Source organism: Saccopteryx leptura, chromosome 6, assembly GCF_036850995.1.
Source record: "Saccopteryx leptura isolate mSacLep1 chromosome 6, mSacLep1_pri_phased_curated, whole genome shotgun sequence".
NCBI lineage: Eukaryota > Metazoa > Chordata > Mammalia > Chiroptera > Emballonuridae > Saccopteryx > Saccopteryx leptura.
In genome coordinates, this window is record NC_089508.1 from 68,681,522 (window position 1) to 68,697,974 (window position 16,453).

The following is a 16,453-nucleotide window of genomic DNA, read 5'->3' on the forward strand; positions in this document are numbered from 1 at the left end:
GCCCGTTCCCGCTGGGTGCTGCTTCCCCTGTACAGAGTGGCCTACCACCATGACTCGGCACACGTCCATTACAGACTCTTGTATTAGTTCCCTATCGCGGCTCTGACAGATTGCCACAGTGACTTAACGCAACACCATCATCTTACAGTTCTGCGTCAAGTCTGACATGGGTCTCATTGGGCTCAAACCAAGGCATCGGCTGGGCTGTTTCTTTCTGGAGGTTTCAGGGGCAGATAAATCCTCTTATGCCTGACAACATTGCAGAATAGATTAATAAAAAGAGTATAGGGTTTGGGATTATAGGTTGTGGATTCTATTTCCAGCTTTGACATTTTGCTAGCCATTTGACCTTGGACAAGTCACTCAGCCTCTCTGAGCTTCAGTTCCCTTGTCCATAAAAATAAACACCATAGAACTCCAATTCTAGGATCATAATAAAGAATAAATGAAATGATTCTGTAAGGTCCTATAGAAATATAAGTCTTACTGTACTCAGTCATTTGGTGCAGGTGTATTAGAAATATGTGAGCTCGTATTTAGGAACAACTGCCATATACCATTATTCTCTATTCTGACATTCAAGAACTAATAGACTCTTGTAACTCTCATCCATTTGTTTAACACACTGTTGTCTTCTCATTATTGAACTAGGTGCCCAGAACACAATAAGAAACAAGAAATGTTCCCTGCCCCTAAGGAATTTATCATGGTGGAGGGAGCAGAGTGGTAGATCAGTACCTCAGCAGACACCGTCCTCAGCGATGAGTTACGGCAGAGGTGTATGCAGAGTGCTACAGAGCACAGACCAGTGGGCCGTCTAATGCACACTGAGAGGTCAGGGAGGCTTTCCGGGGAATGTGTGCTTATGAGTTTTCAGAGAAGATAAACGCTACCTAAATTAAGAAAGTGTGATGAGGACACATTCTACAGGAGGAAAAAACGGGACACTCCAAGGCAGAAAAGGACAGACCAACATGCCCTGTACAGGGAATGGGAAGTAAGTCCAATGGGAATGGCCCTTGGACCTTGCATGGATTACATGCCTGCACCTAGCCGTGTAAGGCAGAGGCCACAGCGAAGGCAGGGCAGCCACCAAAGACTCCTGTGCCAAGGCAAGGAGCCGAGCTTAGCTCACAAGCTATGGGAAATCATTCAAGATTGTAAGCAGGATGACACGAACACATTTGTGTTTTAGAAAATCTCCTCTGGTGGCAGAATGAATGATTAACTTCAAGGAAGCGTGACTGTGAGTAGTCAGAGCAGTTAAGAGCAGTGACATAGGGTGGATGGAGGGGAGGGTACCCAGGTCAGAGAAGTTAAAAAAGTAGAATCCAGATTACTTGTAAGTTAATTAAAAAAATCTTTGTGACTTTTTTGAGATTAGCCCAACATATGGTAGATCATATTTTCTAATGAAAACATTACATCATTGTATCCAAATTAAGTGCCAAACATAGAAGGCTAATTGTTCATTGAATATTCACTGCTGTGTGTGACAATTTTTTAATAGTCATTGAGAGCCCAAAGCATTTCTCTGATGAATCTCTTTTTAGAGTTACACTTCTTGTTGGTTCTTCTGATACAGTAGAAAGTTTGGGGTAGGTTTTGATATCTAAAGTAGTAATATTAACGAAGATATTGACTCACTGGGTGTGTCTATGGAGAAATAGTTAAGTTCAACTTAGGCAATGGCCCATCCTGGGGGATGAGGTGGGAGGGCCAAGAAACAGCCTGTCTGTGTTTCCAGAAACTGCCAAGAAAATAGTCTGCATTGATGGTTGCTTGCTCAACCACTGATTACTTGCTCAATTTTTTTTTAAACTGGATAAAATTCAGTACTTTTAAGCAGACTGTTAAAATTAAAATTATAGCAACATCATACCACTCCCTATGAGCAATTACATTTTGTTCATATGTTTGAAACTTGGCTTCAAGCTCTTGGACATAGAAGCAAATCATACATCAGCCTGGGAGAAAACCACCTGTGATGTTCAAAGCCAACCTTTACACGCAAAGGGCTGAGTCATTAAGGAGTTATTTGTCCCACTTGTGGATGTGATAGTCACTCAGGGAACAACATCCTGGCTTCTCACAACTGCCAAGTCCTTCCTACAGCCAGGAAGTATGCCACCAACCCAGCTTTTTATTTTACACATAAGTCTACTCACCAAACCTTTCTTCATTTGCAAAGTCTGCCTTCAGGGAGTTCTGCAGCTGATTTTTTTTTTTTTTAACAACAGAGTGATACCTACCAAAATTTCCAGTGTTTTTCATTGTATTTCAAGGACTCTGACTTTAACAGCAAGTCTGAATAATAAAAAGAGAGAGAGAGATTACTCTAAAGCAGGGGTCCCCAAACTTTTTACACAGGGGGCCAGTTCACTGTCCCTCAGACCGTTGGGGGGCCGCCACATACAGTGCTTCTCTCACTGACCACCAGTGAAAGAGGTGCCCCTTTCCGGAAGTGCGGCGGGAGCTGTATAAATGGTTTCAGGTGGCCACATGGGGCCCGCGGGCCGTAATTTAGGGATGCCTGCTCTAAAGCTTAAAGAAACTTAGAACACAGAGAGAAAGGGGACTTGAAGAGTTAAACTCAAGACTGACCCCTTACCATCAACAGCCACCAACTGCTCAGATGATCAGGGGCACAGCAAAGGTGAGGTCACAGCCAGCTCACTCTACCTCTTTTCATTCCCTCATTCATCCATTCATTCATTCAGTCCTCTATCTGACAATGTGCTCTGAGGGCCACTATGTACTATGGACTTGCAGTACAGTGCTAATGGGAGGTTGTCACTGCCCTCAAAGGCTTCCCAGTCCAGGGGGGAAGACTGCTAAGCAAACAAAGAATTGCTTAGCTGTTACGACATTGACTGCGTGAGATAAATCTGGAAGTAGTTTGAAGAGAAACTGAAATGAAGAGAAGGCCACTTTTGGTAACTTATAAGACTAGCATTTTAAACCTATAAGCTATTAAAAAGAAAGCACCTTAGATAAAATGGTTAAGGTCCAATTTAACTAGTTTTGTAGCAATATCCTGCCACTTGTTGAAACATAAAATAGGTATCACCCTGGACAAATTCAAATCTTCTTTAGAGGAAAATATAAGCAGTAAATATGAAACAAACACTGATTTGTGATTTATGACCATTGTACTAAAGGTTTCACTGGCAATCTCACAAATGATCTGCTAGAACATGAGGAAAAGATTAATTTTGAATAGTTTGTTTAAAATAAGATTCATTCATTCATTTTTTTAAACAATAAAGGTGATATATTCTTAAAGAAAATTAGGTGAATAAAGAAAAGTATAAAAGGAATATGAAAATTGCCACCCAGTTACTGAGTAAAAAAAATGTGGATAATTAAGCTCTAAGCATAAGAAGCCAAAATTGCCTGACTGTGTGTCCCTGTCCCGGAGTTCACGATGGCTCACTCTCTGTTGCATTCCCTTCAGCTCTGACTGGCCCTGGCCTCGTGCGCATGGTGACGGTTTGTGCTGAATCTATCGTAAGGCACCTGGACAGGCTGGAGGAGGTCAGAAAGAAGTCAGGTGCTATCGACGTGCTGACCCTCATGCGGCACATCATGGTGGACACCTCTAACATGCTTTTCCTGGGGATCCCCTTGGACGGTACTGAAATCTTCATTCTCATGACTTGACATTCTGCGCTCTGTAGGAACGAGGGGAGGGGAGGGATAGCAGGCTCACGTAAAAATATGCCGTTTCCTACATTGTTCTTCTTCCAACATCTCTAAGATTTCCTAAGATTTTTTTTCCCTAGTGTGTCTTACAAGATATAAATTTCTGTAAACTAGGGGCCATCTATTTCTTTTGTACCTCTCTCTTTGTTGCTGTAGGAAATAGAATTTTACCCACAGTCAAAACTCAACCAATGTGATTAGTTCACTTGGTCATTAATATATCCTCCCACCAAACAAACTCATGCGTTTAACCATTTTTAACCATTCTTTTGGGGCATGATATATACACATTCTATACACACATACATATATATACACACATATATAGATATATACATGTACACCCCTCCTTCAAATCTACTAAGTATGAAAACTTTGACCCTGTCTTTGTGATGATGGTTCTGCTTCTTGCTGCAGGAAACAGTTATGAGAGCTACCATTAGTTTAGTACCCACCACGCACCAGGCAGCATAAAAAGTTGCTTTACATAGAGTTTGACATTTAGCATTTTTAACAACTGTGCACAGATGTCTCACCCAAGAATCTCCTTTCCTCACTGTACTATGGAAACAAATATTAAAACAGACACATGCAGCTCTACTACCACCTAAACACCAACGTTACTCTTTGGGATTAATTTCATTCTACTATTGTCCAGCTTCCTGTAATTTTTCCTGAATTAATTTCTAGCAGTGCTCATAGACTCATACATTTATTCAACAGATGTTTTTTGATTGCCTATTTTATTCAAGCACTGTTTTAGGTTCTAGGGGTAGAGCAGTGAACAAGACAGACAAAGTTCTTGCCTTCAGGGGTATGTGGATGGTAAACAAGTGAATATCTATATATATTTATTTGCCTACAATATATTAAGCAATAATAAATGGTTTGAAAAAAAAAAGGCAGGGTAAGAGGATAGTAAAGGGGACGAGGGGACAGTGGGATTGGACCTGGCTGGCGTGGAGAGGGTGGTCAGGAAAGGCCTCTGAAGAGAGGACCTCTGAACATAAGCCTAAATGAAACGAGGCCACAAGCCCCACACAGATTTGAGGGGACCCTCACAGGCATAAGAACAAGGCATAATTTTAACACTCACCCAAACCAGCTGAGTTCTAACACCTGCTGCCAGATTGGCCACATTTGGACAAATAGACAAGCTCTAACCCCTCCCCTTCTCTCCTCTAGCTCTCCTTGCCTTATCTCCCCTGTTTTAGTTACTCCTCACAAGAGCCAGAGAAACCTCATTACCGTTTGGATGGGAGCTCCCATTCACTCTGATTCCCTTTTAGACAGGACTCTAATCCCAGCTTGCCTGTTCTTTACATATCTTTGCTTGGGTGAGGCAGGTACCTACTTTATAGGTTCCTGCTCTTTGGTTCCTTGCTAGCCTTGATGCCTAGGAAGGGTCATGTAAAGGGAATTGTAAATGTCTGTTAACTTATGCACACAGACTGTGATGCTAAGAACCTGCATAACTCATGCAGAGTTATTTTATTCCCCTCCTCCTCACCTGGTCCTTGCTAAGCTCTATTTGTCCAAGGAACCCAGTGCAACAAAGAGGAAAGGCACATCATCCTGAAGTCAGATAAAACTGAGCTCTCCAGTACAAGGGTCTACCTGTCAACTAGCTATATGGTGTTGGGCAAGCTTCTCAATGTCTATGGACTGCAGTTTCTTCTCTGCTAAATGATGACACTATCATTACCCTAGAAAGATTGTAAAGATTAAGCAAAGTATCTTTTGCAAAGCATCTTGCATAGTGGCTGGTATTTAGCAGTTGCAAATAAATTTATTCCCTTCCCTTTTGTATAATGTGAAAAAAGCAGGGGTTTTCTCTTCCCTGATTTTCAATTTACTTTAAAAAACATATATTAAGAGCTGACTATGCATGAGGCTTGACAAGGCATTGAAGATACTAAGATGAATACATTCTCAGCAGAATATAAATAAGTATGAAAGTTATGTGATGAGTCCCATGAAAAAAATATGAATAAAGCACTATGAGGTGAAAATACTATTAAAAGCTATTAATTAGGTACATAATCCAAGTAGATTATTCATATAGTGGCTCTGCTTACCAAACACCAAATGAAGCTAAAATGTGGCTGTTGACTGCCTAACAGGAGAGTGGAATGGCTTTCTGCCCTGCCAGCTGCCAGAATTGAGGCCACAACAGCCATGACTCCTAGTGCCCCTTTATTCCCCTCTGTCCAGAAAAGTAGGAGACATGGAGGCTCAGCCAAAGAATGCTATGTGAGATTCTAGGCTGTGTCTCTAACACAAAGTTGAAAACTGGCAAACCTCTGGTTAACTCATCTGATTTAGATGCCAAGTGAAATAAATTAGTGTTGATTTGTTTAGTGGCAATAACATGGCTAAATGCCCACTGAAGGTGGAACCTTGCCCAGCTTGGAACCCCAGATTGGTAGGAGAATCGATGGGGGATCTTCTCTTCTTGAGTTTACATTTTTGCTCAATTGTTCTGCTTTTGTTTGTTTGTTTGTTTGTTTGTTTTTCCAGAAACTGCTATTGTAAATAAAATCCAGGCTTATTTTGATGCGTGGCAAGCTCTCCTTCTCAAACCAGACATCTTCTTTAAGATTTCTTGGCTATACAGAAAGTACGAAAAGTCTATGTAAGTAACACAAATTTGGAAAACTTGTCCATGAGATTGGGTAGTTTTTTCATTGTCTTTGCTATTGTTGGACTCTTCAGCAAGTTTTCTGTTCAGAGGAGTCCACAAGGGAGATGCTGATGTAACACTTTCTATATCAATTTGGCTGAATGTGGCTAGACAGAAGAGCAAAGGAAGCCTTTGGCCGAGGCAGCTTCTCAGCAAGGGGGCCAAGTGGTGGCCTGAGGGCTCCATATCTGGAACTGAAACATTGCAGTGTATTTTGAGTTGAACAGAAGGGCTGTCTGAACCCGTCATTATTATCTGTCAAAATTCTCTTCGCATGTTTGGAAAAATGGGAACGTGAGATCATTTTATAGTTTTGCTGCTTCTGAATAAATTTAACTTAATTCAACTTGTAGAAATTGAGAGTAGTCTCAAAATAATTTTTTCATAATGAACATGATGAACTTCAATAAAATGTGTGGTTTTTAAAAATTATGTATCTTGTGTTTTTGAGGGATCCTGAAACCATCTTTAATGACTTTGCTTTGGTCTTAGACTAGTTTAGCAGAAAACTGGACAAATGCCCAATGGCCTTAGTTAATCAGTGGGTTTTTTTGTTTTCTTTATTTTGTTTTAGTGTAAGTAGCCAGTCATTAAACAGTGCCATTTTAAATCACCAGTGGAAATCCCATGGAACCTAGAGGCAGAGAGAGATATGGTTTGTACCCTGTCTCTACTATTTAGTAACTAAATGGCCTGGGGAAGTTATCTACAGTAAAATAGAACCTGCCTTCCAGAGCGGGGATATGGGTTAACGAGATCCTATATGGAGGGCAATGAACACAGAGCGTGGGCTACATTAGGCGCTAAGTACCTTAGTTTCCCCTTCCCTCTGTTCTTACATTCCCCAGATGTTCTTGACCGTCTTAAATTCCCCATCTCTATAAGTTCTCAAACTTGATTAAAGACCCAACTTTATTCTGTTTGTATATTTTTAAATTTAATAATATTAGTCTCCAGGGAGGAAACCAACTTGATATTGCTTTATATATTATCGTGAATTACAGTGAATGAGTATTAGGTGGATGTTTAAACACTTCATTCTGAAACTTATTGAATGAGGCTGTATAACACTTTCTCTTAGGTTTCTGTAGAAATAGTTCAACAATGTTCTTATCTATATTAATCATTTGCCAATGGTTAGTGCACTAGTTTATATCTCCTGTCATAGAGCAGTAAAGTCCTTTAATCTAGAGAAGTCTTTTCATTTCCTCCCCTCCATGCCAATATTTTTACTGAGGTACAATTGACGTATAACATTATATTAGTTTCAGGTGTACAACATAGTGATTCAATATTTGTATAAATATATATTGCAAAATGATCACTATAATAAACCTAGTAAGCCTCTGTCACCATATGTAGTTAAATTTTTTTTTCTTGTGATGAGATATCTACTCTCTTGACAGCTTTCAAATATGTAATACAGTATTATTATCTACAGTCACCATGATATACATTACAACCCTGGACTTGCTCTTTTATGAGTGGAAGTTTGTATTTTTTTTACCATCTTGACCCATTTTGCCTACACCCACCCCCACATCTGGCAACCACCAGTCTGTTCTCGGTATCTGTGAGCTTGTTTCTTTTTTTTTTTTTAAGATATTTTAAATAAGTGAGATAATACACTATTTGTATTTCTCTATCATGCTACTACTTTGAAATATGTTTTTATGGAAAGGATTCTGGAACATGTACTCCCATCTCTAATTTTGTATTTTTGCTTCTTTTAATTCCCAATATTATTGCAATACTGTTTTCTACTTTTTATTTTAGCAAGTGTAAAGCTTTTCAGTCACAGAATACCTTAAATAGGTGTTTGCATTACATTTAATGTAATATGGAATATTATTCCCTGAGATCGAGGAACAGACACCCATGAACAAATACACTTAAAGACAAAGCCAACAATGACTAAATTTAGATCTCAAGGTGGCCTCCTTGTTCATCTAGTATGATCCCTTTACTTTATTTATTTATTTATTTATTTAGTTTTAGAGAGAGAGAGAGAGAGAGAGGAAGGGAGGGGCAGACAGGGAGATGAGAAGCATCAACTCATAGTTGTGGCACTTCAGTTGTTTATTGATTGTTATGTGCCTTGATCTGGGGGCTGCAGCCAAGCAAGTGACCCTTTGATCAGGCCAGAGAAATTGGGCTCAATCCAATGACTTTGGGCTTTAAGCCAGTGACCTTTGGGCGCAAGCCAGGGACCAAGGGGTCATGCCTATGATCTCACGCTCAAGCTGGCGACCCTGCACTCAAGTAGGTAAGCCCGTGCTCAAATCGGTGAGCCCACACTGAAGCCAGCAACCTCGGGGTTCTGACCCTGGGTCCTCAGCATCCCAGGCTGATGCTCTATCCACTGTGCCACCATCTGGTCAGGACTGATCTCTTTACTTTATTTATTTATTTTTTAATTTTTTTTTAAAAGACTTTATTCAATTTTCAGAGAGGAGAGAGAGGGAAAGAGGGAGAGAGAGAGAGAGAGAGAAGGGGAGGATCAGGAAGCATCAACTCCCATATGTGCCTTGACCAGGTAAGCCTGGGGTTTCGAACCAGCGACCTCAGTGTTCCAAATCTATGCTTTATCCCACTGCGCCACCACAGGTCAGGCTGGTCTCTTTACTTTAAAAGAGACATAAGGCTCAGAGACTTAAAGTAGGTTATGTAGAAAGACAACATCCTGAACTAGAACCTGACGCTTTGTCCAAGGAGCTCTTCCCTCCACCACACTGTCAAAATGCCTACACATATTTATGCAGCCATTCACTCATTCAACAAACATTTACTTAGTATTTATTATGTGGCAGACACTGCAAGGTATGAGAATATCAAGATTAATAAACAGGTGCTTGAATTTACTGTGTAGAACAGAAATCTCAAATTCAGTAGTCTTTAGGGCCAGGCAAATGCAAGTGGGTTGGGTGGCTAAGACAGGAGGAAGTGGAGGTGCCCTGGGCAAACCTGTAGGAGGTGCCCCCACTGAAGACAGGCACTGGTTTTGACTTTGTTTTCTTTTTATTTATATACTGTGCTGGCCAAATAAAAAATCAGAAACATGATTGGATTTAGCTTTTGGTACTGGCTTTTGACCCTTAACTGGAGGTTACAGCAAGTTTAATGTATACGTACTTGAACGATATTTGTGAAGAATTAAGTATAAATTCAAATATTCATAAGCACTAATGGTTTCAATTAAAGCAGATAATTTTATTTAAACAAATGGCAAATGAATACATTTTTCTACATGACCTCTGTACAGATAAATTACGTTTTCACTTTTTTTTTTCCAGCAAGGATATGAAAGATGCCATAGAAATTCTGACAGAAGAAAAAAGGAAAAGGATTTTCACAGCAGACAAACTGGAAGACTGTATGGATTTTGCCACTGAGCTGATTTTTGCTGAGGTACTGACCCAAACTAACCACAGTTCCCACACAACATGTATATGGCTCTGTGTGTAGGGGTGTAGAGATTTCCTCTGGTGATCGTGTTGCCCATTTTTGCTTTTAAGTATTGGCTCCAGCTCTTTTATAACATCCAGTTCAAATGCCTCACTCCTTAGACATTCTGGTAAGTCTGACCTTTAAGACTGAGCTACTCTGTGTCTGCAAAACACAAAATAAGAACACAGGAGAGTCCGAAGTCACTAAACACATAGTTCAACTTTCAGCAGAAGATAATGAAAAATGTTCAAAGTCAAGTACAAAAACATGTAATTTCTAATTTCATTTTGGTGAGATTGTTGATCCCGGAGTGTCACCTCCCCTCCTTTGGCAAAATTTTGATTCACTTTTCCAATTATTCTGCCCTCTTTCAATTCTTCAGAAGCGTGGTGACCTGACAAAAGAGAACGTGAACCAGTGCATCCTGGAAATGCTGATCGCGGCGCCAGACACCATGTCTGTCTCCGTGTTCTACATGCTGTTTCTCGTGGCAAAGCACCCTAACGTCGAAGAGGTGATAATGAAGGAAATCCAGACTGTTGTTGGTAAGAATTTATCAAATAAACAATAGATCTTAGAAAACAATTCCTTCTGAACACCAGCTTCTTGTGTTCTAAGAATAGGATGCCAAACAAAACCTTTATTCTAATCCACATAGAGAACAATGAAGTCATTCTGTCACACTTTCATTGTGCCAGATCGGTTAACAATATAATTCTTTCTGTGTCTTATTTGATTATAATAATAAAATACGCTGTCCTGGCCCAGTAGCTCAGTTGGTTGGAGTGCCATCCCAGTAGGCCAAGATTGCAGGTTCAATCCCTGGCCAGGGCACATACAAGAGACAACCAATGAATGCTTAAATCAATGTTTCTCTCTCTTTCCTCCTTTTTCTCTCTCTCTAAAATCAATAAAAAAATAATACATGCTTCTTGAAAAAATTCAAACAACAGAGAGATGAATAAGGTGGAAAGTGGCGCCCCCATCGCTTCCACTCTGCTCCCCAGCTTCACCCCCTCCCCAGCGGAAGCCACTGGTAGTAGTTGGCTGTGATTCTTCAAAGGCATTTTTATGTGCTCATAAACACATATATGTGGTTATAATTATTTGTGTTACAAAAAATTGATCACACACAATTTTTTGCCTTTTTGGCTTTTGTGGGTTCAGCCAGGGAAATGGGCTATCTTATATATAGCAGTGTTTCTGGTTTCAAGCAGTCCATTTGCAAATGAGCTTCCAGTTGGTGGGAGGAGGAGGAGGAAAGGTTGACAGCAAAGGCTGGGGAGGGACCAGCTTCCCCCCCCCCAGTCCAGTGGTGCTAGTCTCTCCTTCCCCGACCCTCTTTTCCACGTCTGCAAGGGTGCTCCCTGGGCTCCCACTCTGCAATCCTCCACACTGCCTCTTCCCTCCGCTGCCTCGGCCTCAGCGAGCATCATGCTGCCCACTGCTCCTGACATCACCATCTCTCCATACAAATGTTACCACACGCAGAAGTCAGAACTGCTTTCTGAGAGAAAACAGAATTCCTTATTTGGGATGTCCTTCACATGGGCAATCTTTTAAGGAACACACTTCTGACATGTGTGACAAGATATCAATAATGATGTATACTTTTCTCTCTTGACCTTGCACAGTTCCCGTGAAACAAGTTATTTGGCTGTAGAAAGATACTATCTTTTAGAAACCATTCCAGTGCTGCTTAAAATAGTTGACAAGGAGGGGATGTCATAGAAGAGTTAAGTACGTGAGAGAAGGGGTCTGCAGATGCATCACTGTAGGTAGGAAATTGCCTGGCAAGTAAGACAGAACAGCAAGGAGACAGAACAGCATCCAGACTCCAAATTCCAGAATGTTCCCTCCAAGTGCCCCTATCAGGTTATGGGTACTGTGCCAGGTGTAGGGGCAGTGACCAAGCCAGCATCACCCCTGTACTCATAGGGCTCATTGGCTGGTGGGAGAAGAACTCAACAACCAAGTTCAATGGAGCGAAGACAGAGGACCACAGAACACTGGTATCAGGGAGCAAGGGGGGGAAATGCTCTTGAGACCATAGCCTTTAATACAATTGCCTTGAGAAGTGAAGTGTTTGTGCCCCGTGTTGTCCTGCTCCCCACCCCCTCGACACTTCAATAGACCTCTGCCAAGATAAAAAAGCAGTAGAACCATTTGTACATGTGTCTGTGCTGCCTGTCAATACATACTCAGAGTAATTTCTTTCCAGGGAACACCTTTGCTTACCTTCTCCCTCCTCTTCCCTTCCACCTCCTTACGCCAGATCAATATCCCATTAAACCCTTGAGTATACAAAGAGAAGTATGTGAGGGGCAGGGCTGTTAGAGTTCTCTGACCAAATGAGACCTTTTGTGAATGGTGCAGTGTACAGGCGATAGGGCTGCCTCAGGACCTTGGTCAGTGTTTGATTCTACAAAAGTGGTAGCCCATTTGAGGATGCTCTGAAGCTTTGCCAATTCTGGGAGTAAGCCAAGCTTCTCTGACCAGTGTCAGGCCAGTCTGAGACAGAGGGGGTGTCCTTCTGTCCCCAGCATACCCGGGGATTATCTGAGGTACTCCATTTTGTTGTGGTAGGAAAGGGGGTTCCTGCCTCTCTACAACAGGTTGTTCTGGAGGAGATGGGGAGGAGAGGCCATCCATGACACGTCCTGAACAGGTGACTGCACAGGTAACCAGAGGAGAAAACGTTGCTGAAACTGAGGAGAGTCCGTCTCAGTTTGACTAGAGAAAAGGTGAATGTCTCAGAGTCTTAGTGTCTCCGAGACCTCAGGGACTAGCAGAAAAGTGTTGGACGCTGACTGGGTAGGTCTGCATGAGGCTGCAGAGGGACTGCCCCTGGAAAGGGCTCATCGGTCACTCAACGTCAGCCCACTGCTGCCATGTGGGGATGTGAGTCCAGTGCTAACCAGGATTTTTTTGTCTTTTTAATAAAAATCCAGGCTTTTCTATGAAATCTCTCAGCTTTTAAGATAACTGACTTCAAATCTGATTTTTTTCTAAAACACTCTGTAGGCCAAACATAACATATTTGGCCCAGGTTGCTGGTTTGCATTCTGATTATAAATATAAAATTTTTTCCAACCAAGAACAAACTGTTCTGTGGAAACTATAGGAGTTTTAAGGTCCATCGGATGTTGAAACTAACATTACCTTTTTGTCCTTATCTGCTCCCACAGGTGAAAGAGACATAAAGATTGATGATATTCAAAAGTTAAAAGTGTTAGAAAACTTTATTTATGAGAGCATGCGGTACCAGCCCGTTGTGGACTTGGTCATGCGCAAAGCCTTACAGGACGATGTCATCGATGGTTACCCAGTGAAAAAGGGGACTAACATTATCCTGAATATTGGAAGAATGCATAGACTTGAGTTTTTCCCCAAGCCTAATGAATTTACTCTTGAAAACTTTGCAAAGAATGTAAGTGCCCATCTTGAAAACCAAGTACGTCACTCTTTACAGTGTCAGCTGTTGAATCCTCTCTGGTTCTGTTTGCACCATGTACATTTCATTCTATTTACTTGTCTCCTCTGTCCCCTCACCAGAAACACACATTTTTCCTAGCTTAGGCCATGGAACCACATTTGTCCTCAAGCTAAGGATGCTAGGTCTCCAGCTCTAGGAAGTATCTACATAGTAGCCACCAAATAGGTAAAAAAAATATGTAAAAAAGTCAGGACCTAAATTTGACTAAAATGAGGGGAATTTTGTTTAATTCAACCAACCTACTTGCTCATTTAGTTACCAGTTTGTCACCATGTAAATGTAGCTATAGCACTATCTAAGCAAAGGAAAGTCCATTTCTGCTTCAGATGGAAATCAAGTGAGATCAAAAGATCTGATTTTTGGCCCTGGTTAGTTAGCTCAGTGGTAGAGTGTCAGCCTGATGTATGAATGTCCTGGGTTCAATTCCCAGTTAGGGCACACAGGAGAAGTGACTATCTGCTTCTCTACTCCTTCTCCTTCTCTCTCCCTCCCTCTCTCTTATCACCTCCCACAACCATCTCTCTCCCTCCCTCTCTCTCATCACCTCCCAGAGCCATGGCTCCACTGGTTCAACTGAGTTGGCCTCAGGTACTGAGGATAGCTTCATGGAGCCTCAGCCGCAGGTGCAAAAAATAGCTCAGTTGATGAGCAATGGCTCAAGATGGGCAGAGCATCTCCCTGTAGGGGGCTTGCTGGGTTGATCCTGATTGGGGCATATTCAGGAGTCTGTCTCTCTCTCCCCTCCTCTCACTTAAAAAATAAAAGATCTGATTTTTGCAGTTTGCCTTGTTCACCAAATGGTCTCACCAACACTAATTCCCATTATAAACAGGACTCAGTGACTGGAAGACCCTCAGCCTTTTCTAGTCCCATCACCGAAGTGTACTTGAGATTCTGCTTCCCTTGTGTCAAATTTTAGACAATGATATTTTTAACCTGTATTATCCAGATAATTCTTTTAGTGCCTTCTTTTTCCATTTGGATACGGTATGGAAAAATAATCATTAATTCAGTTCTCTAGCAACCCATCCCATGTTGACATCTTGTCAGCAAAAACTTATTGGGAATCTGCTTTGTGACAGGTAGGTACTACGTAAGTCCAGATGTGGGCAACAGATGTGGTACCCATTAATTTTTACATAACTAAAACTATTTAGATGCTTGGCACCAACAGGTCAGGAATCTATATCTTCCCTATATTTGTCCACTGTCATCAGGTTATATGACATTTCACAAACACAGTCTTTGCTTTGGTGATTTTCAGAACAGCAGTAAGGCTGGGGCTATCCCAGAGAGCCAGCTGAGTAACAGTGGCAGTAATAGAGCGATTTGCATTGTTTGACTCAGCACACGTTTATATGAAAAGCACAACTGGGTACTGTCCAGGGTTGGGTGTGTATCACAGGGGCTGAATCAGACTTATGGAGCAAAGGGCTTATCTGAATTATAGCCATTCCTCTCAGTGAGGAAGCAGTATGGCGAAGATCCCAAAACAGAGCATTCTGACTGATGAGTATTTTTATGACGAATCAAACAGAGACTGCACAATTTTAGCTTCTAATAGTCTGGTTAATTGTCTGATCATTTTCACAGGTTCCATATAGGTATTTTCAGCCATTTGGTTTTGGGCCTCGTAGCTGTGCAGGAAAATATATTGCCGTGGTAATGCTGAAAGTGATCCTGGTGACACTATTGAGACGATTCCATGTGCAGACATTGAAAGATCAAGAAGTTTGTGTTGATACAATGCGGAAAACAAATGACTTGGCTGTGCACCCAGATGAGACCAGCAAATTCCTGGATATGATTTTCATCCCAAGAAATTCTGACAAGTGCCTCGAATGCTGAACAAGATTGGTCAGTACCACCTGACCTGTGGTGGCGCAATGGGTAAAGCGTCGACTGGGAATGCCGAGGTTGCTGGTTCAAAACCCCAGGCTTGCCTGGTCAAGGCACATATGGGAGTTGATACTTTCTGCTTCTCCCCCTTTCTCTCTCTCTGTCTCCTCTCTCTAAAATGAATTAAAAAAATATTGGTCAGTACCTATTCTAGAGTACTTCTCATCAGTAGTTCTTAAGAAAACATTCATTTTTGCCGGGTAGTATCATCCTCATAGTGAACATTCAGTGGTCAATGGCATTTTATAGGCATACTTCCTACGGGCTGTCAGCAAACCAGGAGACATTGGTCATCTGATCTTGTCCAAACCAGAGAAAACACAGAGGCAGAGAGTTTTCAGGAAAAATGATCAGTGAAGAAACTGCAGCCTTAAAGGCCCAATTCCACAAAACATGTTGGAAAAGATAGGCCAGTAGCAAAACTTCTATCCAGCTGGCCAATGTCTGGGCGCCTAAAGCCGAACACACCTACTAGTGTGAATACCAGTGTTTGATCTGGTTTCAGTGGGTTTGGGGACTGTAGCACTCATAGTCTTTGGAGAAATACAAACTCAGCATTTGACTTTTCCTATGAATTATATTCAGTTAACTCTTGTTTATTCACATATGACTTACCTGTAACTAAAGTTAAATCAGAGACTATCTCTTCTCAGTCTCCCAATTCATGCCTCAGCCACTGACCTCTGCTATAGTAGATGTAGATTAGGGCAATACAAGGTAATACAACTTAGTAATTACTCAAGTAAAGTATAATTAGGATCTTATATCTGCTGTAGGAATAGAAAGTCACACAATTCATTTCAAATTCAAATTATTTTGTTGTTGTTGTTTGTTTGCATTATTGCTTAGCTCCATTAGTATGGCTAACCAAGGCATAACTTTAAATAATTAGTAACTCTTAGCCCTGGCTGGTTGGCTCAGTGGTAGAGTGTTGGCCCAGTACGTGGATGTCCCAGGTTTAATTCCCAGTCAGGGCACACAGGAAAAGTGACTATCTGCTCTCCACCCCTCCCTGCCCCCCTCTCTCTCTTCCCCTTCTCCATCCATAGCTCGATTGTTTTGAGTGCATCAGCCCTGGGTACTGATGATGGCTCCATGGACCCTCCACCTCAGGCACTAAAAATAGCTTGGTTGCAAGCATGGCCCCAGATGGGTAGAGCATCATCCCCAGACCAGGGTTTCTAGGTAGATCCTGGTTGGGGAGCATGAGGGAGTCTGTCTCT

At 41.6% G+C, this 16,453-nt stretch overlaps 1 protein-coding gene across 1 annotated transcript in view; it reads left to right on the plus strand.

Moving 5' to 3' along the window:
- The window catches only part of CYP19A1 (cytochrome P450 family 19 subfamily A member 1), a 117,224-nt gene extending 102,045 nt beyond the window's left edge, over nt 1-15,179 (plus strand). The window contains exons 5-10 of the mRNA XM_066342858.1: nt 3,458-3,634; nt 6,226-6,340; nt 9,682-9,796; nt 10,218-10,380; nt 13,024-13,265; nt 14,925-15,179. Of these exons, the coding sequence (XP_066198955.1) occupies nt 3,458-3,634; nt 6,226-6,340; nt 9,682-9,796; nt 10,218-10,380; nt 13,024-13,265; nt 14,925-15,179 (1,067 nt within the window). The remainder of the gene's footprint in view (nt 1-3,457; nt 3,635-6,225; nt 6,341-9,681; nt 9,797-10,217; nt 10,381-13,023; nt 13,266-14,924) is intronic.
- Nucleotides 15,180-16,453: the final 1,274 nt, after the last annotated feature.